At 35.0% G+C, this 24,085-nt stretch overlaps 3 protein-coding genes across 3 annotated transcripts; 1 reads left to right on the forward strand and 2 right to left on the reverse strand.

Annotated features, from left to right (window-relative positions):
- On the forward strand, positions 1 to 4,464 carry LOC134256712 (uncharacterized). Its single transcript, XM_062739390.1, has 7 exons — positions 1 to 277; positions 1,962 to 2,398; positions 2,563 to 2,829; positions 2,934 to 3,088; positions 3,253 to 3,387; positions 3,495 to 3,663; positions 3,879 to 4,464. Exons 1-7 carry the CDS (start codon positions 198 to 200, stop codon positions 4,073 to 4,075), a joined length of 1,440 nt encoding a protein of 479 aa, XP_062595374.1. The 5' UTR covers positions 1 to 197; the 3' UTR covers positions 4,076 to 4,464.
- A 1,963-nt stretch (positions 4,465 to 6,427) lies between these two features.
- On the reverse strand, positions 6,428 to 17,313 carry LOC134256717 (uncharacterized). Its single transcript, XM_062739395.1, has 11 exons — positions 17,160 to 17,313; positions 10,292 to 10,933; positions 9,938 to 10,018; positions 9,470 to 9,534; positions 9,324 to 9,348; positions 8,854 to 8,944; positions 8,460 to 8,671; positions 8,183 to 8,350; positions 7,853 to 7,989; positions 7,113 to 7,452; positions 6,428 to 6,883 (listed from the first exon to the last, which is right to left on the reverse strand). Exons 1-11 carry the CDS (start codon positions 17,215 to 17,217, stop codon positions 6,720 to 6,722), a joined length of 1,983 nt encoding a protein of 660 aa, XP_062595379.1. The 5' UTR covers positions 17,218 to 17,313; the 3' UTR covers positions 6,428 to 6,719.
- A 1,111-nt stretch (positions 17,314 to 18,424) lies between these two features.
- On the reverse strand, positions 18,425 to 23,955 carry LOC134256722 (prefoldin subunit 2-like). The gene is made up of 3 exons (XM_062739399.1): positions 23,825 to 23,955; positions 19,730 to 19,853; positions 18,425 to 19,245 (listed from the first exon to the last, which is right to left on the reverse strand). The coding sequence occupies exons 1-3, from the start codon at positions 23,944 to 23,946 to the stop codon at positions 19,075 to 19,077; spliced, it is 417 nt and encodes a 138-aa protein (XP_062595383.1). The 5' UTR covers positions 23,947 to 23,955; the 3' UTR covers positions 18,425 to 19,074.
- Between the last annotated feature and the right edge of the window lie 130 nt (positions 23,956 to 24,085).

Raw genomic sequence — 24,085 nt, forward strand, 5'->3', positions numbered from 1 at the left:
TTTTAAACCGAAAGTAAAAATTCTTTGCGACTTTCGTTTTAACTCACTGAGAAATTGACAAGTTGTAATGAAATTGAATTAGGTTGCATTGACATCCGTCGTTATTGTTTTTAGATGGATTTAATCTGAAAATCACACTTTCTATCTTTTCATGTGCATGCTGTTCTTAGAGATTGTGGGGGTTTGAACACTTTGTTATGGGAATGGCGAGAACGGGAACGTTGGATTTTATTAAAACTTGTGTCGCAGCAGTTTTCATTCTGTTCTTAATATTCAGGTAATGGCGTGAAGATCTCATAATAATTAAGCTAGGAGGAAAGTTTATAAAAATCCTGTTTTTGTCTATAGGTTTCATGTCGTGTACATTTAAGCAGTTAAGGTTTCGTCAAAGATCAATATGTCTAAAAAATTATTTTTACAATTGCTCCAAAACTATGTGTGGTATGAAGTCAAAACGTTTACATTTTGTAAATATATCACTGATTAATAGATAGAAAGTATTACTTGATAACAAATATTTTAAAAAGATATTTTTTTATGAAAAATTTTATCAGAAAATGTGCATATTTTAAAAAATGCACCTGCTTAATTCTGTCCTTTTTGTGAAAACCAACATTGTAGAAATAATATATGTTTATCATTGAAGGGCAAGTTGAACGTGAATGGTCTCTGGAAGGCTGTTATTGAAAGCATGACATGTATAAAGACAAGACCCCTATAGAATCCGCCATTTGCAGTGTACTTTCACTTTCAAGTCTTAACAGAACAGGGAAAACAACTTTCCAGAGGCTATCCAAGTCCAACTTGCCCTTCATTGATAAACATATTTTGTTTCTGCAATGAGTGTTTTCACTAAAAGCACGGAATTAATTAAGTGTATTTTTTTGAAAATATATGCATTTTTAAGAAGAATTTTTCTCAATTAATATTATTCCAAGTAATTTTTTTTTATCAAGTGATACTTTCTATCTGTTAATCAATAAAAAAATTATAAACTGTAAAAGTTTTAACTTTATACCTTACATACTGGGGCTATTGTAAAAATAATTTTTTGGACATGTTGACCTTTGACGAAACCTTAATTATGAATAGATGAATCATGATTATCTGATTATGTCCACAGTTTATCGATTTGTACGATGCATCGACAGCTAATTTTTAAATATTTCATCACTGGAATTGTTTCCTTTGGTGATAAGAACCAAAATTCAACTTGACAGGTCTTTTTTTAAGAAGTGAACACATAAACGAACAAGCTACAACATCTTTATTTTCAACTTTTTTGACTTAAATACATGTAGGTTTCCATTTGTCTTATAAAGTTATGTCTTCGGTGTTTTTTTAATGCATTGAAAGCTTTCAATGATCTGTAATATAAAGACACAAGCTTAGTAATTTTCCTATTAATAGTTAAGCTTATACAAAGAGAGTACATGTATGTTCTATAAGAAGTTTTATTATACAAACAAATAACAGTAATCATGCTCAAAAAGTAAATAAGATAATACAGATTTTTAGCAGAGCAAACACGGATCTCTGAAAATATCAGAAGTGGGATCAGGTGCCATGGAAGAGTGAGCATCCCCTGAATATTGATCACACTCGTCGTGTGATCTTGTTAATGCGTTGTCAATTCAGAATTACAATAATGAATCTTACAAATTAGGATGAAAGACCGGAAAATTTAAATAGGTAAAAAAAAAAAACCAAACAAACTAGTGTGTCGACAATGGAGCATATATACAATGTAGTAGATATACAATGTACTAAAATGATACTAAAATCTCCTAGTAATTTTATTTTTTTTTTCTCTTCGTTCATTGTATCGTATCGAATTTTTTGTTATTTTTTTCCCAAATTGGCTGAAACATTGTCAAATTGCTGGTACTCTGAATTAAAATAATACTTCCAAGCCACACGTATACATTTCTAGTTTACATGTAAAATGCATTTATTTACAGATCGGCAAATGGCAAAAAGTCTAGTGACTGTTACACAAAACACGGAAGGGATATTTATTCTGCTGAGGAGAAGTGTACGCCATCTTCACACACAAAACTCAGTCGTGAACATAAAAACCTTAGACTCGTAGAAATGGAATACAAGCTGAGCAAGTTGCAAAGAGACTTGGAAAGCACGATAAAAGATTGTAATTTTGGAAGGGAGAGCAATATACAGCAATTCGAACAAAAATTGTTCGCCTTAGAAAGGACATTGAACGAAGAAAGGCAAAAGATAAAAGAAATTCGAAACAATATTGAGCAGCTGGAAGGGACGGCAAAGAGTTACAAAGACAAGGACCATAGAACCAGAGAAATGTGTGATAAATTAAAACTTAATTTATCTTCCCTTCATTCCAAGACACAGGAATTGGAGAAAAAATTTATGGAGAAATTAGGTAATTACTTAAATGTATTTATCTTCGAAAAACGGACTGGGTCTTTAATCACACATACTTATTGCATTAAATTAAGTTTAGTTAGTGTTATATTTTAAAAATAGATGTTTCTGATCTGATGTGTATTCAAGAACATAAAGGGATTATCATCTGTTTTTATTTAGATCAGAGTTCGCAAGCAAACGATAGATTGACAGAGAGTTTAAATACTCTACAAAAAATTAACACCGACAATCAAAAGAAAATTGATCATCAAAGAGAACTGATAGAAAGTTTAAAAAGGGATAATTCGAAGCTGTCGGAAGATGTAGATCACCTGTCGACTAATTTATCAGAGGTTACGAAGAATACGGAGTATTTAAAAAGAAAAACAGCAGACCTGGACAGAAAGGTCGCCTTGACTGACCTCAACATACAGGATATTGTCGCATGTGAGTTAAGTTTCTAATTCGATAAACTGGATGTCTTATTTTGTACATTGTAAAGTTTTGCATTTAAAACAAAACAATTTTATTTTTTTGAAATATCATTTTAGGTGCAGGATTTGTTTTTATTATCGGGGCGTTGTTCATAGTAGGCGTATATGCGTACAGAAAAAGGACATATCAAGTAAAAGAGACAACAACGTCAGTTCCACAAAGCAATGCCGTCCCGCCAGAGCCTTCATTAAGACAAAGCAAGGCTGGATTGGTAAATATTTGTTCTCCGGTTCGGTTAATTAAGCACAACAATCTTAAATTCATAAGTACCTTTTAGGCACACGATTGCTAATTAAAAGCATACAGGATGTTTTCATTCTTTACAGTAACAAAATCTTTTACAGATGTACTAAATTTTGAAAATAAATATTTCAGCACACTCCGAGAAGGTTTCCGGTCTCTCGGGTACTAGATAATACAGTGGGCATTGTTAGCTTCGGCGAGTCCGGAAGTGACCTCCATAGAGAAATTATTGACTCTGTTACATCGAAAGCCAAGATTTCAGTAAAAGTAAGTCTGACTAAATACCAGAAAATCCTATGCGTTATTAGGATGCAATAAGAAGTTCATATTTATATTTTTGATATAGGTAAATGTTTCAGAACTTTTATATTTAGTTTAGACATACCAAAGTGAGACGAGAAGACGAAATCTCGACGATTCCTCCTTCAAAGATAGTTTTTGTTTTTGTGGACGCCAATAGCCGCCATATTATCCTCGAGAACCCGGATCAGGAGATCGGCGATTTCCGGAGGCAGAGCACCGAGGCAATCCTCGGAATGGGATGTAAGTATGAATTTATAAACCAAAATAAACTGATAAAAACAGTTATCATATTTGATATGTAATTCTGTTAAAACCAATTGTACAGGATGGAAGATTGAGAAAATCTGTCCATAAAATGATAATAAATTATTCAGATTTTAATAAATTTTGTCGGTTAGAATCTATGCATACTTGTCTACATATATATAAAATTATTCAAATTTTAAACTTTGCAGGTGACGTATTTGTGTTATACGTCAGAGATGAGGAAGTTCCGGGAGAATCTCTTTACCACAGCAGACTGACTTCCATAGAACGTCATCAACTTCTGTCGTCACTGAGGTCAAAGAACCGTGTCCTTAGTCTGAATCTCTCTCTTTCTGATTATCAGAGAAGGTTTCTCGCCACAGAGCTTCAGAAGGCCTTTAATTAGGATAATATAATCATCACTGATAATATATTTTTATAAAATTTTGTTTGTACTAATACCGGTGATGAGTATCAAAACTGGTATTTTTTACAATTAACATGCTGTGCGTCCTGTATTTTTAAAAATATTATAAACATGTATAGCTGACGATCTCAGTACTACTAGTATTTTGTGATAAAAAAAAATTGAGTTTAACTACATCTTCGTTTTCGAAATAAAAAAAAAAGATTGGACATTGTCGTAAATATAAAGCCTACCAAATGCAAAAGTCACATCAGATAAGAATACATGCACAAGTGTCGGTTTTATTAAGCTATCAGTATTTTTTATACTCACGAATACATCCGTCTTTTGATAGGATCCATTAGGGTATACGGCTTTTCCTTTTTGAGTTTTTTTTTGCTATGAAAGTCCAATTGATTCTGTATCACATGTTTTACATATGAGGTCTAAAGCCATTAAACCAGATCAGTTGATAAATCTGAAGGGAAATGTTTTATATCCAGTGCCAAGACAAGAGAAAGCCATCATAATCTAATTCTGATATTCTGTACAGAGTACATGTCATGTCAAATCATTTTCGGATCACTCACTTTGTGATTAGAAGACCCCGACTGCAACTGACCTAAGTCGATAAAAAAAAATAGGTAGCAACTGTTCCATCGCAAGTTGTGCCATAGTTAGCCGTGATTTCTTTTGTTAAAAGTGTGGGTTATCTGCACATAACCAACAGTATTATATGGGGTAACTGCTGCAAAGACGCTGGCACAATCAAGATCTTTCACTGCTCAATGGCCCTTGGTGCCTATTAAAGGTCGACATTTGAAGCCGTTCGCTGGTATAAATAGGGAGGTGCGTCTCTATACGAGTGAAAAATACTTGTGTGGGACGTAAAACAACATACAATCAACCAGTTATGTTTGGATCAGATATTTCTCTGTGTAAAACCTAGAGTGACCTATCTGTGTACGTTAATGCATCGTTGGACGAAGGTGCGAAGGTCATAAGGACATAATTTTAGAATTCTTTAGCTCTTACCGGGGTATTTTTGGGTCAACTCAACCTATGCAAACGTTGTTGTTAACGCATATGAAGAACCTTTGACGCGAAATTGAAGAATTGTGTTTCTACGTGCTTCTATAATTGGAAAATATCTTCAGGTACAGGGGGTTTTGAGCGTCCGCGTGCGCCTTGGTTTTTTTAAGAAGAAGCAACAATTTGAAATTGATTAATATATCGAAATTTTTTAACAATTTCTCCAAATAATTATGTACAGTAAGTTATACTGGGTGTATTCTATGCATTTAATCCCTTGTTTTTGCTTAAGAATAGATATTTCTTCTATTAATGCAGTTTAGTTAGATCAAATTATTTGAAGGGCGTCTTTTTTATGACTTTTAAGCCTGTGTTTTATGTTTTGGTTTGTGTGTTTTTTGCGAATAGGTAGGTAGGTTTTTGAAAGTTGGGTGGACGCTAAACAGAGAAAAAACTTGGAATGGCCTTACGATATCTTTCATGTATTCCATAGTGGCTGCAAATGGTGGAATCAAACCAAGTGACCTTCGAATATACCTACACGTGATTTTTTTTATAAGGGAATGGAATGACTTACAGCCATTATAGACTTTTTTAAAACAAGAGGCCCATGCGCCACATCGCTCAGCTCACCTGAGTAACTTTGCTTTACCAGATTTCCCCTCTTTTTATGCCTTTTATGCCCCCCCTCCCAAGGCATGATTTTAATAATAAAAGATATTAACTACCCCCAGGATGCTTCCAAGTGTCAGCTTTTCTGGCCCAGGGGGGTTATGATTTTAACAATTTAGAATCTACACTAACCACGGATGCTTCCACAAGTTTCAGCTTTCCTGGCCCGGTGGTTCTTGAGAAGATTTTTAAAGAATTTTCCTACATATTTCTATGTAAAACTTGGGACTCCATATTTTGTCCCCGCCCTATCCCCGAGGGTCATGATTTGAACAATTTAGAATCTTCACTAAATAAGGATGCTTTCACATGTTTCAGCTTTTATGGCCCTGTGGTTCTTGAGAAGAACCCCACCCTATTTTTGTCTTTTCTTGATTATCTCCGCTTGTAAGTGGACTTGCCCCTTTATTTTAACAATTTAAATTTCCCTTCACTCAAGGATGCTTTGTACTAAGTTTGGTTAAAATTGGCTCCATTGGTTCTTGAGAAGAAGTTGAAAATGTGAAAAGTTTATAGACGGACGGATGGACGGACGATGGACATCGGGTGATCAGAAAAGCTCAGGAGCTAAAAAAAAAAATGAAAATGGGGCAAAACTAGTGCAAAATGACAAGAATATCAGTACTTTCAGGATATGTATTGCCTTTAACAATGGTATGAACAATAAAAATATACATGTATAGTAAAAAAAAATAATTATTTGAGCAATTTTGGTTTACTATACATACTTCTCATGAATCATGTTACATTTAATATCAGTGTCATTTTTTAACACATCGTTATTTCTTTTACTGCGCAATCTACAGAAGTATCTGTTCACCTCAGTGCGGGTGGATCATGTAAATGAACCCATCAATATGATCAGTGAAGCTGGCGAATGGTTCCTGAGTAATAATATGCATCTATAGAAGTGTTCAATGATAGGTTCATATTTTATTCGCTAAACCATGTCCAGGCGAACATGTGAGACTTCCTCATCTTCGTCATCTTTATCGACGTGTTTGATGTTTACAAAGAACATGGTATCGATGAGAAGAATACAGGCTGTGAGGTACATGACTCCTATCGGTATCAGACTGGCAATGATGGAGGTGTAGAACCAGGCTAAAATATATCAAAGTTCACTGAATTATTGTAAATGCGAATCTCTGAAGGTCAATTTCTTATTGCAAAAATAACTTTATGGTAAAAGTATAAGAAGAGCCTGCTAAATTAAAATCTGAAAGTATATTCTAGAAAGACATTAATTAAGTCAAAGTGGTTATTTTTCCTAAATGTAATAGTGTTTGCAATATATCCAGTCCTATTCATTATATTCCAGTTGAGTACATACTTGGTGGTGTATATATAAACTTTTCCTTGATCTGCTCCACGTCTATCTTCAGTATACCTTTCACCGTCCCGTACCCGTCCTCGCAGCACACGGTCAACATGTAGGAGTTCCACGAGTTGTAGTCAAACACCGGCTTCTCCGTGGTGTACAGGAGAAAGTTTGTATTGTTGACGAGTCTAATCTCAAAGTTCTGGGTCTGGGGACGCACGCTCTCCAGGGTACAACAAACTGGGTCCGGGGGTACCGTCGGGTCGTAAACAGCCACCGGGTACACGAACACGTTACCCCCTGTGTTCTCCAAGAGGGACATCTCTTTGGGGAAATTTGTAATAATTGGGGGCTTAAAAAAGGAAGTCAAAATCAACATGCTGATTAGTGAAATACTATAAAAACTTTTGTTTTTTTAATTGGAAGTCCAAATAATTATACACTTGATTTTCTTAATAATATTGATATAGAAGTTCTGTCATTGTTCACGTATAAATTCTTTTCTTTTGGGGATTTATACCTAGTAAGACATCTTTAGACACCGGAACATACACTGAATAAACACAAAGGTCCTGTTCAGAAACTAAATCAATGCAAAATCCAAGAATGCAGATTGTATCAATAAAGAGTTTGAGCTTCAAAAAAGGATACCCGAGTAAAACGTTAAAGAAAGAGTTTTAGGCTACAGTATAATTAGTGTTGATAACCTCTTGTGTTTCAGGGACAATAAAACTTGATACATGATAATTTACCCCATTAAAGGTTTCTACAGAGAAGGTGGTAGAGGCGGTCCAGCGACAGGTGTCCACGGCCCTCAGGATGGCCTTGTATCCCGCCATTCCCTGCGCGGACTCGGATGGCTCCAACTGTCGGGCCACTTGTACAAAACCTGAAACGATCACAGCAGCATTGGGTAAAATTTAGATTTATTTTTTCTCTATCGGTTAATTTATATTTTTCTGTCAAAGAATATCAACTTGAAGACATATAGACCCCGTAACTGATTAGACAATTTATTTTATTACAGTGAACTTTAGTTACCAATAGCAAACCAGAAGCTCCAGAATTGATAATATACATACTATAGGATTCGTTGAGGTCAATATAAGCGTTTGGTTGTTGCCAGGTCAGTGTGATATTTTCTTTGTAGTCGACACCTGTCAATTCATACGATGAGAAACTGGTTCCTATTGGCCAATGATCTGCAGCGGCAGTCAGGTACAACGACTCCTCAAACTGTAGCTGGGTATCTGACCGGAAGTATTCCGAGTTAGTGTCGCTTTTCTGCTTGTGTATTTTTTAAATCTTATTTTCACTAGAATAACTCTAAATATCCGAGAAACCCATTAAAATACTCACTGTTATTTGCATATACTTTTAAAGTATATCCTCTGTTGGTTAATTTTGTGACATTTTCATTGGTTTCATTGTCGTACCTAGCTGACCAATCAAATTGCATGTATTCATAAATATCATCCGATTGGATGGTAGCGTAGATATTCTGAGGACAAAATCGGTCTTTAAGAAGGTCACATGGTTGATAAGATATAATGTTCTGTGTCGAAACGCGCCTGAAAATTAAATAATAAATGTTTTCCATCGTTTTTGATCAATTGTCTTTTTTTCAGAATAATTAATTATATATCCGTTTGTTCTAACAAATTCACCGTCGGGTGGTCATTTATTTCATCCTACTCATTTTTATTCAGTTTTTATTTTTACCGACATATCACGTGATTAAGTTGATACTCACCATCCGATCCTGTCATGCTCTACAATGGAGATTCTCTCTTCCTCTGGTACCGTGTAGTTGATGGACTTGATGGTGCCATTCAAATCAGATGCTGAAATAAATCATCAGATTATTTCTTATTTTTGTATACCCAGGAAATGTAAACATAAAAAATCTAATAATCCTTAGCGTTCTTCAACCTAACAATACATTTTTTAACCCTATGATGTTATATATAATCATTTTATAATGATATGTGGCATTGAGAATTGCTTTGAAAAGTATGAGAAGAGAGATATATGTTTCAAGCTGACTTAGATCTTTAAGACTGGAACATTCTTCAGCATTACAATACATTTTTTAAACTTTAAAATGATATATATATAATCATTTTATAATGATATGTGGCGAGGGGAGAGAAACACAGCAATTAATATGGAACAGCGGATCATCCATCAAATACATCACACCAGGATATTATATAGAATTACCTATGATTTCTACAACATTTATGCCCTTAAAAGAACAAGAGGTCCATGGCTCATCACAATTATTTATCTTTCATTCCCATTCGCCTTTGAATTCCACTTTCCCTACAGCGCAAGGGTAGAATTCCATCTGTCAATAAAACTATAACCTTGGTAATAACAATTAATATGAAGAGACAGCGGCTTTCATTTTGCACATCAAATAACATCACACCTACTTTATATAAATAATGACTTTGGATTTTATTTATTCAAAAATTGTAACATTAATTTAAATTGCAAAATTTTGATTAGAATAAATAAGGAATTTCATATTTGACATGAACATTGCCAGTAAGCATGCTATAATCTTTGATCCTTGACCTTCATATTTGACCTTTTTTATAAAAAATTAACATAGGTGATTATGTTTTGAATGACATATAATAGGACGTTCGTATTTGATACAACATAGCGAAAGCATAGGATCACGCTTCATCGAATCTGCTTATTTTAAACATATCTCGTATCTCTAGTGGAAAAGTTGAAAATGTTAAATATTAAGAATGAGACAGACTGACGACGGACAAACTAGATAAGAAAAGTCCAATGGTTGTAAAATCTTTATCTTAACATACTTGTTTCGGTTTCACAAACTTCAGTGGTAGCTGATGCCTGGGCCGGATCTTCAAAGTATAAAAAATTAGGTCGGAAACAATCTGCAAATATACAATAAACAATGGAGATGTTTTGCATGTAACAACCCATTTTTCCTGTAAAAGTATAGTATAAAATTTTGCCAAAAAAAAAAACCGAGATCTTAGAAATCTAGATCCCCTCAAGGACATATGTTATAAACAAAACGAGCGATTTTGACCCTTTAACCATGACATTTTTTATCTCTCGACCTTGACCTTTGATTTTGACTTACATCTGAGAAATTATGTTAAACTTCGCTATTAGCAGCTTTTCTTGGGCATCTTGTTACTTACAGTATTTTGACAGAGCTGGATCCACAGTGGGACACCCGGAGAACTTTTGGTAAAAAGCTTCTGCTTCGGTTTCTGAGTTTAAAGTTGCCCATGTACTTCCTGTGTGAGATCCCCCGTCGGACCCCACGATATTGCCCACCTGACTAGTGGCGCTGCGCACGCCGATTGCCCAGATGTAATTTTCACCAGCATTTCGCAAATTCAACGCTGTATCATAAAGGTTATTATTAGTTAACTCGTCACTAAAAATAGAATCTGTCGTGAAAAGGTAGATATTGGGGGCGTCAGATCGGTCACCCCTACCGGAAGTGAAGTGACGTTGGGCCTCGACAATGCCCTTGTGAATTAAATCTGTGTCGTTTTCGTGGGTCCAAGAATTCTTTGAGGCACTGACACTGTTGATTGCACTTTTGATGGTGGAAGTTGTCGTGTAGTCGTCTAAATCAAATTTACACTTAGCGTCTACATTATAAGTGACGAGGCCTATTCTTATCCCGTTGTCTTTGTTAATGTAAAGTTTGTCTACGATTCTGTTGAGAACAGCCTTTTGTGTGCTAAAGTCATTATACTGATAGTCAGTGCTGTACGAGTCTTCCATGATGAAAAATATGTCCGCTCTCTCGAACGGTCGGCACCAAGACTCTGCAACAAAAGAAACTCATTATTATTTAGTCTATGAATGCCACAGAGTGTACATCATTGTTGGCATTGTTAAGGTGTAAGAGTAAATGAAGACGCTATTTGCATTTATCATTTCTAAATACTAGTAAGTATATATGCGATTTTTCTTTATATTATACTTATTTATCTCTGCATTTGACTAGAGTCAAGTATTCGGCAGCATGAGAGTGTCATACACTCAACACCAAGGCCTCGTGGATATGAGACTCGTGGAAGATATGGCACTGGAATTGCTAGTGGTCTATCGTCTGTTGTTCCCAAGAGTCCTTTGGCTGACCATTTTTCGGATGTTGAGGCAAATGGACCGAGTACTAGTTGTCAGCCAGGGATAAGGTTTCATGAGGAAATGGAGGCCAGAAATTATGAAACCAACAGAGAGGACCTACGGAAAAGAGAAGATATTGGTAATATCACAGACAGGCGTCACCGAAGACCAAGTATCCCAGAAAATGCAGCTAAGAAAATAAACAGAAGGGAAGTCAAAGCCGCAACCTACGATGGCAATGGATCGTGGTTGGATTATAAGACTCATTTTAACAAAGTCAGCAAATTTTATGGAGCGGAACAGGAGAAATCCTTATTTCTCGCAGCTTCCCTTCGGGTTCAGGTTCAAGGAGTTCTTGGAAACTTGCCATGTGACAACACTGATTACCAGTATCATTACCTTGTGCAGGCCCTCGAACAGCGCTTTGCATCTACCAACCAAACTGAATTATACATAGTTCAGCTAAAGGAGAGGCGTAAAAGGGCCACAGAGTCAATACCTCAATTTGGACAGGCTTTCAAAGATTGGCAAATTTGGCGTATCCAAAAGCACCATATGAGGTAAGGGAAACCTTGGCCATGGAACAATTTCTAGATGGCTTACCTTACTTAAACATGCGAATAAGGATTAAGTAAGCGCGTCCAAAAGATCTAAATGATGCCATTAAACATGCAGTAGAACTAGAGGCTATCGTAGAGCAGAGGAAAAGAGGGGTTAAAAAGGTTATCAATATCATTTAAAGGAAGAGGTACCCATTAATGACGGGACTTTCATAATGGAAATGAAAAACTGGATCTCATCAGTGAAAAAGAAAATTGACAATTTCCATAAACAAGGAAATTCGATAGCTCAGACATGGCAGAGGTCAAATGGACAGAAAGTCTTACAAAGAGTCACCTCTTTCCAGATAAAAGTATGATAGAATCCTATGGTTGTCATAAAATGGACAATTTAAGCGAAATTATCTAGAGAAAAACAAGAGACACACATCTTGTAGCCAGAAGACTTTAGAGGCTTTAAAGACTTTAGAGGGTAGCGATCCCAAAAATGAAAAACAGTGATAAGAGTTTCAATGGACAGCTAAGAAAAAGAAACGGTCAGCATACCACCCCGGAGTGAACTTATTATATCAGGGGAAATATGTATCTTTGATGAGGAACATCGACAAACACAGGGCATTGTAGAATCTAAAGAAAAGAAGATGCAAATAGGCCCTTGACTGCTAAAATTGTTTTCAACCAAGAAATATAATGAAGAATAATGTTTTGCCAGTGAACGTGGAGTCCGAACCAAAGGTGGTGTACAAGAACACAGAGATTGGAACATTTCAGCAAACAGAAAAACTGTCAAAAGAAACTGAAAGTTTAATATAAATGAGATGTTAGAGTGCAATATTATAGAACCTTCGACAAGTCCATAAGCCTCCCCGATTGTACTAGTAAAAAAAGATTCTACTATTGGGACTATACTTTCTCAGGAACAAGAAGGTCATGAGAAAGTCATTGCTTACCTTGCCGTATCTTGTCTAAGAGTGAAAGAAGCTACTGCGTCACTAGGAAGGAGCTCCTTGCAGCTGTTCATTTGGTAAAAGTTTTCAGACATTTCCTATATAGTGGTTATTGAGCAAGAACCGGAAGGGCCAACTAGCCAGATGGCTGGAAATACTGAACACGTATTTTACTATGATATGTTGACTGAACACCGTCCAGGAGCGCAACATCAAAATGCTGATGCTCTTAGTAGGATACCCTGCAAGCAATGTGGTTTCTTTACTGGTTGGGATCAAGAAGAGGAATCAAGTCTCTACATGCAATTAAGAACAATGAGGATGAAGCCCAAATGTCAGATGATTTGTCCCTTAAAAGTATTCAAGAAAACGATACAGATGTTGCATTGATTGTCAAATGGTTAAAAGATTGGATAAAACTAAACTTCATAGAACTAGCAGGAAAAAAATTATATATGTTCGGGATATTGTTGGACAATGGAATTTGTTACTGATTAAAGATGGGTAACTGTACAGAACGCCAGGAAGTGGATAACTGGAAAAGGAAGTCCTGTCTTTCAAGCTATAATACCATGGAGCGAGAGGCGAAAGGTACTCTTTCTGCCATGACTTTAATGTGGCTGGACACCTAGGCCGCAAGAAGACATTGGAAAAAGTGCGAAGTAAGTATATTTGGCCTGGTTGCCGAAAGGATGTAAGAGCATAGGTTGCAGGGTGTGAAAAATGTTTAAGGAAAAAAGTCCGAATGCTTCAAACAAAGCTCCCATGAAGGTAATGGAATCTGGGATTCCTATGGCGAGAGTGGCTACCGATATTCTAGGAGAATTACAAAAAGACAGAGAGAGGTAGCCGGTATCTGTTGGTAGTCGCTGACTATTTTACTAAGTGGACTAAGAACTTTGCTATGCCCAACATAGAAGCACAAACGGTTGCAGAGTTTTTACTTGAGTAAATCAAAGTTTTCACTATAGTTTATCGAAGTTCTAAAGTTTTCACTATAGTTTATCAAAGTTCCGAAGTTTTCACTATTGTAAATCAAAGAATTTTACTATAGTAAAACTAAACAAAGTTTCAAAAATCCAAAGTTTTCACTAATGTACCTGTAAATCAAAGTTTTACAGTCTTTACTAGACTTGGTCAAAGTTTCTCAGTTTTCACTACATTATATCAAAGCTTAAAAGTTTTCACAATAGTTTACAATGTATCAACTTTGCAAATTCTGCTAGTAGTTTTTGCTTATTTTGCCTTTTTATGCCCCCGTAAACGAAGTTTCGGGGGTATATAGTTTTTAGCGTGTCCGTCCGTCTGTCTAGCTGTCTCTCTGTCTGTCCGTCTGTCTGTTTGTCCGCAAAAACTTTAACCTTGCCCATAACTTTTGATTTAGTGAAGCTATGACTTTCATTTTTCACATGTGCATTCCTTGTGACAAGACCTTTCATTGTGTCCCACCAAATTTGACCTTTTGACCTTTGAATTTAACCCATTTTTACACAAAAATTTTGAACTATTACTTTGGCCATATCTTTTGAACAGTAGACACCAGGTCATTTATACTTAAGATATTTATTGTTAGTAGAAAGACCTTTCATTGCATACCAACAACCTTGACCTTTTGACCTTGACCTTGGAGATTTCAGTTCCTATGAAAAAACTTTAACCTTTGGTATAACTTTTAAACAGAAAGTGCTAGGGCTTTCATACTTCACATATGTAATCCTTGTGAGAAGACCTTTGGTATAACTTTTAAACAGAAAGTGTTAGGGCTTTCATACTTCACATAAGTAATCCTTGTGAGAAGACACTTCATTGGATACCAAGAACTTTGACCCTTTGACCTTGGAGTTCGACCTACTTTAAAAATACAACCTTGACCATAATTTTTGAAAGGTTAGGACTAGGGCTTTCAATCCTTGTGAGAAGACCTTTTATTTGTTACCAAGAACCTTGACCTTTGACCTTGAAGTTTGACCCACTTTTGCACAAAAATTGCAAACTTTTACTTTGGCCCTAATTTTTAAACGGTAGATACTAGGAATTTCATATTTCAAATATCAAATCTTTTTGGCAAGACCTTTCATTTGAAACCAAGAATTTTGACTTTTGACCTTGACCTTGGAGATTTCCGTACTTACGAAAAAACTTAAACCTTGGCCATAACTTTTGAACGGTAATGGCTATGGCTTTCATACTTCAAATATGTAATCCTTGTGAGAAGACGTTTCGTTGGATTTCAACAACTTTGACCTTTGAGTTTGATCTACTGTTTACAAACTTTACCCTTTGACCTTGACCTTGGAGTTCGACTTTCTTTTTACAAACTTTAACTTTGGTCATAACTTTTGAACGGTAAAGGCCAGCCCTTTCATATTTCCCATATATAATCTTTGAGACAAGGCCTTTCTTTAGAAACTAACAACCTTGACCCTTTGACCTTGACCCCGGAGTTTTTCCTACCTTTAGAAATGTTAACCATAGTCATAACCAACAGGTGATGCTAGGGTTTTATATTTCTCATTTGTAGTTCTGAAAAGGTCTTACTTTAGATACCAACATATTTGATATGCATTTGAAAAAGCTTAACCTTCGCTATGTTGCCATACGGGGGCAATCTGATTAAAATCAGATCCTTTGATCCGCTCACATAAATCGCTTCACAAGGATCTGAAGAAACCCCATCCAGGGTCATCTCCTGGTGACCTTTCTAAAAAAAATATTCATGAAAATTTTGACCAATCAGAGAGATCGTACTTAAGCGACATTCGCGAAAACGAATATAGAAGTGAAAGTAGCTGCGGAGAAGATCTTATCGTTTCGTACAAAACAAAGAGCTAAAAAACAAGACAAAAGCAAGTACTTATTATATTACTGTACAGAAAAGACTTTGGTTCTTCTCTTGACAGGCTACAGGAACTAGGTCACGGTTTTTCCATTCGTGCATCACCGGGCTTTTCCCCTCTGTAACTGAATTCCGAGATACTTTCCAATTTCCAAAAGTGAACATTTGATTGGATAATTCAAAGGTCACCAGGAGATGACCCTGAATGGGGTTCCTTCAGATCCTTGTGTAGCGATCTATGTGAGCGGATCAAAGGATCTGATTTTAATCAGATTGCATACGGGGGCATCGGTGTTTCACAAACACATTTTGTTTTTCAGGTATTTTGTTGCATAAGTAAGGGAAGTTGTCGATTGAAAAGTTTACAATTACAATGCACCTCTCTTATATTTGTCTGTTCTACCAATGACATTGAAAACACAGAAACATATATCTGGATAAAAGAAGTTAAAACCTTTATCTATAAATCACACACCTTATTTCTAAATTCCATCTGTACAAGCATGTAGATCTTCTAATTAATGCATAAACTCCCTCCCTAAAGATGAACTGCACTGATAATAAACTTTGAAATTATTCGGTGCTATTTAAACTTAAATACAGTATAACGGTTACAAACATTGTTCACGACGTGTTAAAATCTTGACGGTGGGTTAGTTTTCATTAATTCTATCACGTATGAATATCAGGCGTGGCTGTTCCGTATCTGGCTATATCAACCTAACAATGGAATCGTATATTATTAAATCAACTTGTTTATTGGGAGAGTTGAAATACTTCAGTGGAAACACTCGGAAGGTGTGTTAGAAGGCAAACAAAGAATTAAAGCCTACAATAGATAATTTACTCACAACATATGCGCACCGATGTTCTTTTAATGCCAGATTCGAGAAATATATATAAAAAAAATTAAAATTTTGAGTTAATCTTTTTCAACATAGGGTATCCCCCATTCCCATCCCCTGGATTCCACAATCGTATAGCATATAATTCAAATACAAAAAAAATCTTGATATTCAATTTGTAGAAAACAAATATTATGAATGTCGTTACAAATACAATGTAGTACTCTCTGAAAAGATTTTTAAAATTTTATATTTTACACGTTTTAAAATGATTTATTTATCTGAATAAATTATGATAAACTTTCTATATTTTAGCGTTCGAGATGTTTTAAAAAAGGAATTTGAATCTAAAAAGATACATGTATTTCTTTCTCGTTTGTTTCCTTATCCTAAAACATAATCGTAACCAAAACGATATTCAGCTACAGACTACATGTAGCAAAATACTTTCCAAACGAATTTTCTCTACTCTTTAGCAAATTCACTCCTTATTTGCCAGAAAATTCTGTATTTTTACGGATAATCTAGGGTAATATTTTTTAAGTTTAACGGTTTGAGTTTTGTAGATTACACAATTTTCGTACATGAATTAAAGAAAATATACACACCGTACAGAAAAATAAGGAAATATCTTTTATTTCAGCGATGTGCTTTAAATAATGATTTAGTATTTAATTGTAAAATGTACAATTAAAAAACACCCTAGACTTTGCTGCTTTACAAAAGAAATATACCTGAGAGATGGACATTTAGAGCCAGACAGAACACCGCTAAAATCCATTTCTCAATCATTATATGTCCAATGACTGCTTACTTCAAGCCATTAATTACTTAATTAAGTTGTTACGAGGAGTCTTCCGTTGTTTTGTTTTTTATTATTGACCTGGTACAACATGAACTGATCGCTATCTCCGGGGGTCACGGTGTCTTCTTGCTTTGGTGTTAAACAGACAAATATTTATCGTAAACGATTTGGTACCAGATACTATGTTCAATAGGAAAGGCTGGATTTTAAACCCAGCTCTTTAATAATGACATCTTACTTTGCTATGTTTATGATATTACGTAAATATCTTGTAAGTTTAGTGTAAATCAGTATTAAATCTTTGATACGTCATGAAAATAATTAATAATAGAAAGAAGACAAGGAAAGCATTTATAAGGACCCGATGTTTTAATCCGATGATTAGAACGAAACAACCTTAAGCAATCTATCTTTAAATGAACTTTTTGTTACATTCACAATGTTAGTGTTCCGTAGCTCACTATCACACCATCAAGCAAAGACTAAGGGTACGTAAGGGGTCGAGAAAGAAAATGCCATGGCGCGATGACGATGGTGAATATCGCTTCATCCTGCTATAGCATCATCGTCATCGTCATTGTATCGTTCCTCCACCACATCATTATCATCGCGCAATCACTTCGTACTTTCGACTCTAACCTCTTTGGTGCGATGTTGAATTACATGGTCCTATCCGAATTCCGTAACTCCCTTTCATCTTTTACTCTCAGATAAATACCCAAGGTCTAGGAATTTCTATACGCGGACCTAGAGGGGGACAGGGGGTTTGGATCTCCCCTCCGATGAAATATTCATGTAGAAAATGCCCCATGTTGCCGTCTTTTTCTTTCACTGTGAGGCATCATAATGATGAAATATATTTTCACAAGCAGAAAAGGCCATAATAAGGGGGTAAGGTTCCAAATTTTTTCACTACCAAATGTTTTACTCAAGCATACAATACACTTAGATGACCATCTTGCAATAAGAAGTACGGCGGGGGGGGGGGGGGGGGGGCAACTCTCAATGAACATTTTCTATAGGTAAAATTTATACAGGTGTATCTGGAAAAAATGCCCCCCCCCCCTTTCCCCCAATGCTATTTGCCTGGAATATACCTCAAAACCCCCCACACCCACATTAGAGTCATTCAACTATTATAAAACTAACTATCAAATACATTAATACAAGCAGAAAAAGCCATGTAAAACAGAATTTGTAGATACAGGGTTTATTTGTAAACGGAGCACATTAGCTACAATGTATTAAAATAAAATTCCTAAAATTCACATGGAGTTATCTTTTAATAATTAGCATATTTCCTTATTTTCTTTTCTTGAGCAAGTACAGAACAAATTAGAAACATTACAAAAACAACATGTCATTCTTTATTCCTTAAAACAAGAATAAATTTTTTAACATGAGGTTTTACAAAAAAAAAAAAAAAAAGGCCATCCAAAAAGTTAGAACATGAAGCTTTTCTTCTTCTCCCTATAATTAAGTATTAAATATATACAGGTATCACTCTGTCAAAAAATAAAAAATGACAACATAAAAAGTGTACATTATCTACCTAATTACAGGTAAGTTAATCAGGAACACATTCACTGAATTACAAGTGCTAATCTCTTGGAACAGATATGTGCAGTCTTTTTGAACACCATTAAACAAAAGATGAAAAATTATATGAACATTTTTAAGTGAAGAGAGATTAAATTTACATTCTGATCAATGTCATTGTTTTCATGAATACAACCAGCACTTATGTCTTGTTGAAGTTCTTTACAGTGTTACACTGATGTAGAAATAACAGAACACTATGCAGTTATACCAGAAGCATTCCATCCTAGAGTTGTGTCCCTTTGCTAACTCTCCTTGGCCACTAGAACACCCCCCGTTTTCACGTCTTTACTGGATTTCTCCATCTCCTTGGATTCCTCTCCCTTTATCTTTAGATTATACTTTGTTCTGAATTTGTTGATCTCACTTCCCTTAGTTTCTAGTTGTTTTGATAATGATTCTACAAGTTTACCCATCTGTAAAAGACAGTTTGAGAAGAATTTAGCATATTAAGTTTTGTTCCATGTATACATATATATATCACTAGAACTAGAAGTTTCAAGTAAGCTTGGAGCCAAGGCTTTAATATCAGACAAATTGCATTTACTGATAATAAATATGAGTCATAAAAATTCTTCAAGTGAATCTGTCCCTCCAAAACATTCTGAAGCAGCAAATTCTTAACTAAAGACTAGAATCAGTTTTTGTATATTGTGAATTTGTGAAATCACTAATTTTGTGGGGGTTTAATTTTCATGGTTTTCGAGGTTAAAAGAAACCCATGAATTTGTCCACCATGAAATGTAATTTTTTACAGATATTCAACTCAATAATTCTTCATCCACAAAATTAAATCCCCACAAACCCATATTTTTTCCTCAAACCCTGAAAATTTGACCCTACAAAAATATGTGATTTTACAGTTTTTCAAAATATAGAAATAAGTAAATCAGCATTTACCTGTTCCTTGTTGTTTACTAAGGCTGGCAGAACATCTTTGACCGTCCTCTCAACTAAGACACCCCCAACCATTCTAAAGCACTTCCTATCCGGGTCTACGTCTTTCAATGTCTCTATAACCAACCTAAAACAAGCAGCAAGTAAAGACTTTAAAATAAGATAATCAAGATACTCAGATTTTGACAATCATTTTTGGTAGGTATTATGATCTGTTTTAGACAATCATGACTTATTGAAAACAGAGTCTTGATCTTTTGTTGTTCAATGAAGCATATGACAAAGCACAGAGGCAGAATTAAGTTAAAATAGTATTATAATTTTTTATGGTTTCCAATAACTAAAACAACTGTGCTTGCCCAACTGGCAAGTAGATACTAGTTGCAATGACATATACTGAAAGGAAAAAGAAACGCAGGGTAAACTTTTGAGGTGAATTATATTTATTTTTCTCTTTAATTTTTTTCAGTATTCCTATCTAAATTTTAAAATCATCTTTCAAAAAGATATAACCAAAATCCCATTTGATTTTGTCTAATAATTCATGAATTATTGAAGCTCATATTGACGATACTCCCCAAAAGTGAAAATTGAAAATTCTCACTATGTTGAATGTCTCTCCCGCGCATCTGTCAGGAACCTTATTTCTCCTTTGCATGGAATTCATTAGAGTTTTTATCTTTCAATCACTGACTAATTTGGGCATGTGTAACCACGTCAAAAAATTAGTCATACGACGCGCGCATGCGCCAGTGAGAGGAACACAACACTAAGTTTATCGGCTAAGAAAACCAAACTGCGGAATTGTTTTCTTTAAATTTTCATGTAAATGTAATGACTATAACAGTCTACTGTATAAACGGATGTTTTTGTGGTAGTAAGGTGGAAATTTAAGAGATGGCAGGATGAAGAACCCGCTCGCAACATGACTCTGTTTCACGTTAACGTCATCGTCACGGTTGATTGAAAAGCATTGCAGGCCCTCTCTAACAACGGATAACAAGTTTTATCATAGACCTAAAACGAAGGGACCCTTCATTTTAGGTCTATGGTTTTATGGAGGAAAATTTACAAGAAACTGCTTAGTAACCCGTTGTTGCCTTTTTCATTAATTAGGCAATTTGAAAACGAGACCCCAAGGAACGTCCGTAAACTGTACCAAGATTGCAAGAAATTCATATCGTCTCAAAATATTGAAAAACGATGTGTATACCTCAGGTGCATCAATTAGTGCAACAGGATTTGTTGGCAAACATGTCGTCATCAAATTGCACGTGTTTTGGGCTTTTTAGCATTTTCCCTACATGACGTCATACATTTTACGGTTGGGTAATTCTGAACACTGATTCTGGTGCATAATAACTAAATTTCTCATTTGACCAATTTTCGTAATTATCGGTCATGCGGTCAAATTTTTTTCGAATATTATGTTACCCTGTGTTTCTTTTTCCTTTCAGTATATATAGAGAGTCAGACAACGAACATCACACTAGCCCAAAGTCCATACGAGGGGTGATCAAAAAGTTCGCAAACTATCTCTATATCTACAAAACCACAATTCAGATTAGAATGAAATTCGGTACACACATAGCCATACACAAGGTCTATAAATAGCATATGCTGAATAAAGTTTCTCTCCTTGTTTGTGACGTCACAATGTGAAAATGATGTCAATATTTAGGTCACTTGTGACGAAAAATGGTTGTCTCAGTGGACTCGTTCAACAAACGACTGTACAATTTATTGTAATATCTTAGAAATCCCTCTACAGTATCATATAATAATTTGTACACAGTTTATTGAGATAAATGAGTTCCTATAAATTCAATTAATGATTGGATTAATCGTTTTAGTGAAGGAAGGCTGATGGCTAAAAATGATACTTGTCATCTTACCCAGTGAAAGCAAGTTTGAAAAGATATGTATTTTTAATTAAGCAATTTGCTATCAAAGACCTCCAATTAGCACTTTGAAAAATAGTTGAATATTTGAACAATGATATAAGTATTAAATACCTAAGATATCGTTTACTTTAGATTTTAAACATATTAGATATGATAAAAAGGATGCACCCATTCTCTATCCACCTTGAATAAAGGTCTCTCCTGAGACAGAAGATTTGTGTTTTAATGGTCGCCATGCTTATTTTTGGAAAGGATGTTATTATCCACCCATTCTGTTGCCGAGATATGACCATTTCTGACAAATTAACAGTTCTTGTCATAAAAATTAACTCACATGGAAAGAAATATAAAAATCGGAAAAATCTTTTAACTTTTGTGACAGAACGCTACAGAGGGGGTCACGTGACCGCCAATATCACGTGATTCGCGCATGCGCAGAACGGTGCTTGATGTACATTAAAATCGGGGAGGATTAATTTAAAATATAATCAACATTAAAACCAAATATTGTTTCTTGTATGGAAGTTATTCAATTAGTTTGCGAACTTTTTGATCACCCCTCGTATAACAATACAAATCTAGATCAGAGCAAACAAGGACCTTCAAAACGTCAGAAGTGGGATCAGGTGCCATGGAGGAGTGAGCATCTCCTGCCAACCTATCACACACGTCATGTGCTCCTTGTTGAGATTGGGAAATTTAACATGGATAAATGTGAGTAAATTAATATATACAAAATATTAAAATAACATTAAATAAGAATATCTGTTCACAGTTCTTGTCTAAGCACCTTTCTGAAGTCCCAATGGTTCAAAAAAAGGCTTAGTAATACCTATGAATGATTTTGTAAATAGGGATCAGGTTAAATATCAATAAACATAAAACTTTCAAAGGTAAATAAAGTATTCTAAATATACAGATTGTTCTTTTAAAGTATTATGTTTAAAAATCCTGAATACATCAAGGGTGTCGGGTGGTTACCTTGCAATTCCGTGTTCAACCCACATGGTTATTCTGACCCAAGTGGTTTTGATCTGCATTTATGTATATGACCCTACAGGTGCGTACCTGAGTATACTTATAGGAGTACACAATGTGGTAAAAAAAAAAGATATTTGGTAGCTGTATATTGTATGACTTCAGAGATGATTGTTTCCGTATCTGTACTATAGTGTAGTCAACGATGGTTTCCTAACATTTTGATCTACTACCGCAGAACATTAGGATGTTGAAAATTGATTTAGAAATGAAATATATTTGAACAGTTTTCCATAAAAATATAATTCTTCAAATGCACCGCTATCACATACCCTGTCTAAGAAATGTACGTTTCTCCTAATACTTGATATCGCGATTACTTAACTTAGCAGAACTCTTTCGCGATGGAGGTAGGAAATGTCTGTTGGGTGGGGGCAAATGTGCTATTTAATACAATGCAAGATCGATCATTGTTCTTTTCATTCATAAGGACAGATAAGTAAAAAATCCTGGTGGAATACATTGCTAAACAATCGCTAAACCAGCCTAATAAATTTTTGAGAGGAGCCAATCCTAAATTGTTACATTTTTAACGATATTTTTAAGTAAGCGTACTCTTCTCGTTAAATTTTCACTGAAAATCGTCACATTTTAAAGCATATAAAATATTCTAAACTTTCCTTATTTGACAATCTACTATCTGGAGTTCAATATCTGGCAAATATTATGATTTCGGCATTAAATTGTTGGAATCAGTCGATTGTCACTACTGTAAACAATGTCATGTGCCCCAGAAATTTTGACCTTCCTCGACTCCCCCGCAAAAGAGCGGTAGTAAGTTAGATAACTGTGAGGTACTTATTGGTAGTCGCGATATTACGTATTAATTAATTAAATTGCATAGAATATATAAACAATAACTAACACTATTCAAATGATTAAAATATAAAGAAATCCCATGTAGACAGAAAATAAAATGTAAAACTGGTGAAAGTGTGAAATTGCTTTGGAACGAAATCACTCGGGTCGAACATGGATTCGTGTCGATACCACCCGGGTCAAACAAGTAATCAACATAACCACCCACATTCAAATCAAACTCCATTGCCATTACAAGTTGTTGCTATCTAATGCGTGCCAGAACAACGTGGTTTCCAAATACATGTATCAAAAGTTACAAAAGAGCCGTCGTTAGAGATTTTTAAGAAATATTTACTCGTGTTCTTTCATATCCATTTCTAATTCCGATATTTTTGTTGCTATGGCTCTCTGTTGCTGTCTTAATTCCTGAAAACCAGCAACAATTTGTTCCTTCGACTTGTTAATGTTAGTCGCCATTTTGATAAACAAAACGCAGATCATAATTTTTCACAAAACGAAAATAAAATATCTTGTACGGATAATTAAGAGAAGAAATTCGTTTTATTCTAGTTAATTTAAAAAGGTATTTTTTTCAAATATTTTTTTCATCTTGAAG

This window comes from Saccostrea cucullata, unplaced genomic scaffold (genome assembly GCF_032062105.1).
Source record: "Saccostrea cucullata isolate Sc308-1 unplaced genomic scaffold, CSIRO_AGI_Scuc_v1 ctg8792, whole genome shotgun sequence".
Lineage (NCBI taxonomy): Eukaryota > Metazoa > Mollusca > Bivalvia > Ostreida > Ostreidae > Saccostrea > Saccostrea cuccullata.

What these genes read in the sequence shown, in the direction of transcription:
- LOC134256717 (XM_062739395.1), bottom strand. Translation starts at nt 17,217, where the DNA reads ATGATTGAGAAATGGATTTTAGCGGTGTTCTGTCTGGCTCTAAATGTC. An exon ending in GAGCATGACAGGATCGGATG is followed by an intron (nt 8,672 to 8,853) that starts GTGAGTATCAAC and finishes TTTAATTTTCAG; the next exon opens with GCGCGTTTCGACACAGAACA. An exon ending in AAAAGTATATGCAAATAACA is followed by an intron (nt 8,351 to 8,459) that starts GTGAGTATTTTA and finishes ACTTCCGGTCAG; the next exon opens with ATACCCAGCTACAGTTTGAG.
- LOC134256712 (XM_062739390.1), top strand. Translation starts at nt 198, where the DNA reads ATGGGAATGGCGAGAACGGGAACGTTGGATTTTATTAAAACTTGTGTC. An exon ending in GACAAAGCAAGGCTGGATTG is followed by an intron (nt 3,089 to 3,252) that starts GTAAATATTTGT and finishes TAAATATTTCAG; the next exon opens with CACACTCCGAGAAGGTTTCC. An exon ending in GGCAATCCTCGGAATGGGAT is followed by an intron (nt 3,664 to 3,878) that starts GTAAGTATGAAT and finishes TAAACTTTGCAG; the next exon opens with GTGACGTATTTGTGTTATAC.
- LOC134256722 (XM_062739399.1), bottom strand. Translation starts at nt 23,946, where the DNA reads ATGGCGACTAACATTAACAAGTCGAAGGAACAAATTGTTGCTGGTTTT. An exon ending in ATGGATATGAAAGAACACGA is followed by an intron (nt 19,854 to 23,824) that starts GTAAATATTTCT and finishes TGCTTGTTTTAG; the next exon opens with GTTGGTTATAGAGACATTGA. An exon ending in TAGTAAACAACAAGGAACAG is followed by an intron (nt 19,246 to 19,729) that starts GTAAATGCTGAT and finishes TGTCTTTTACAG; the next exon opens with ATGGGTAAACTTGTAGAATC.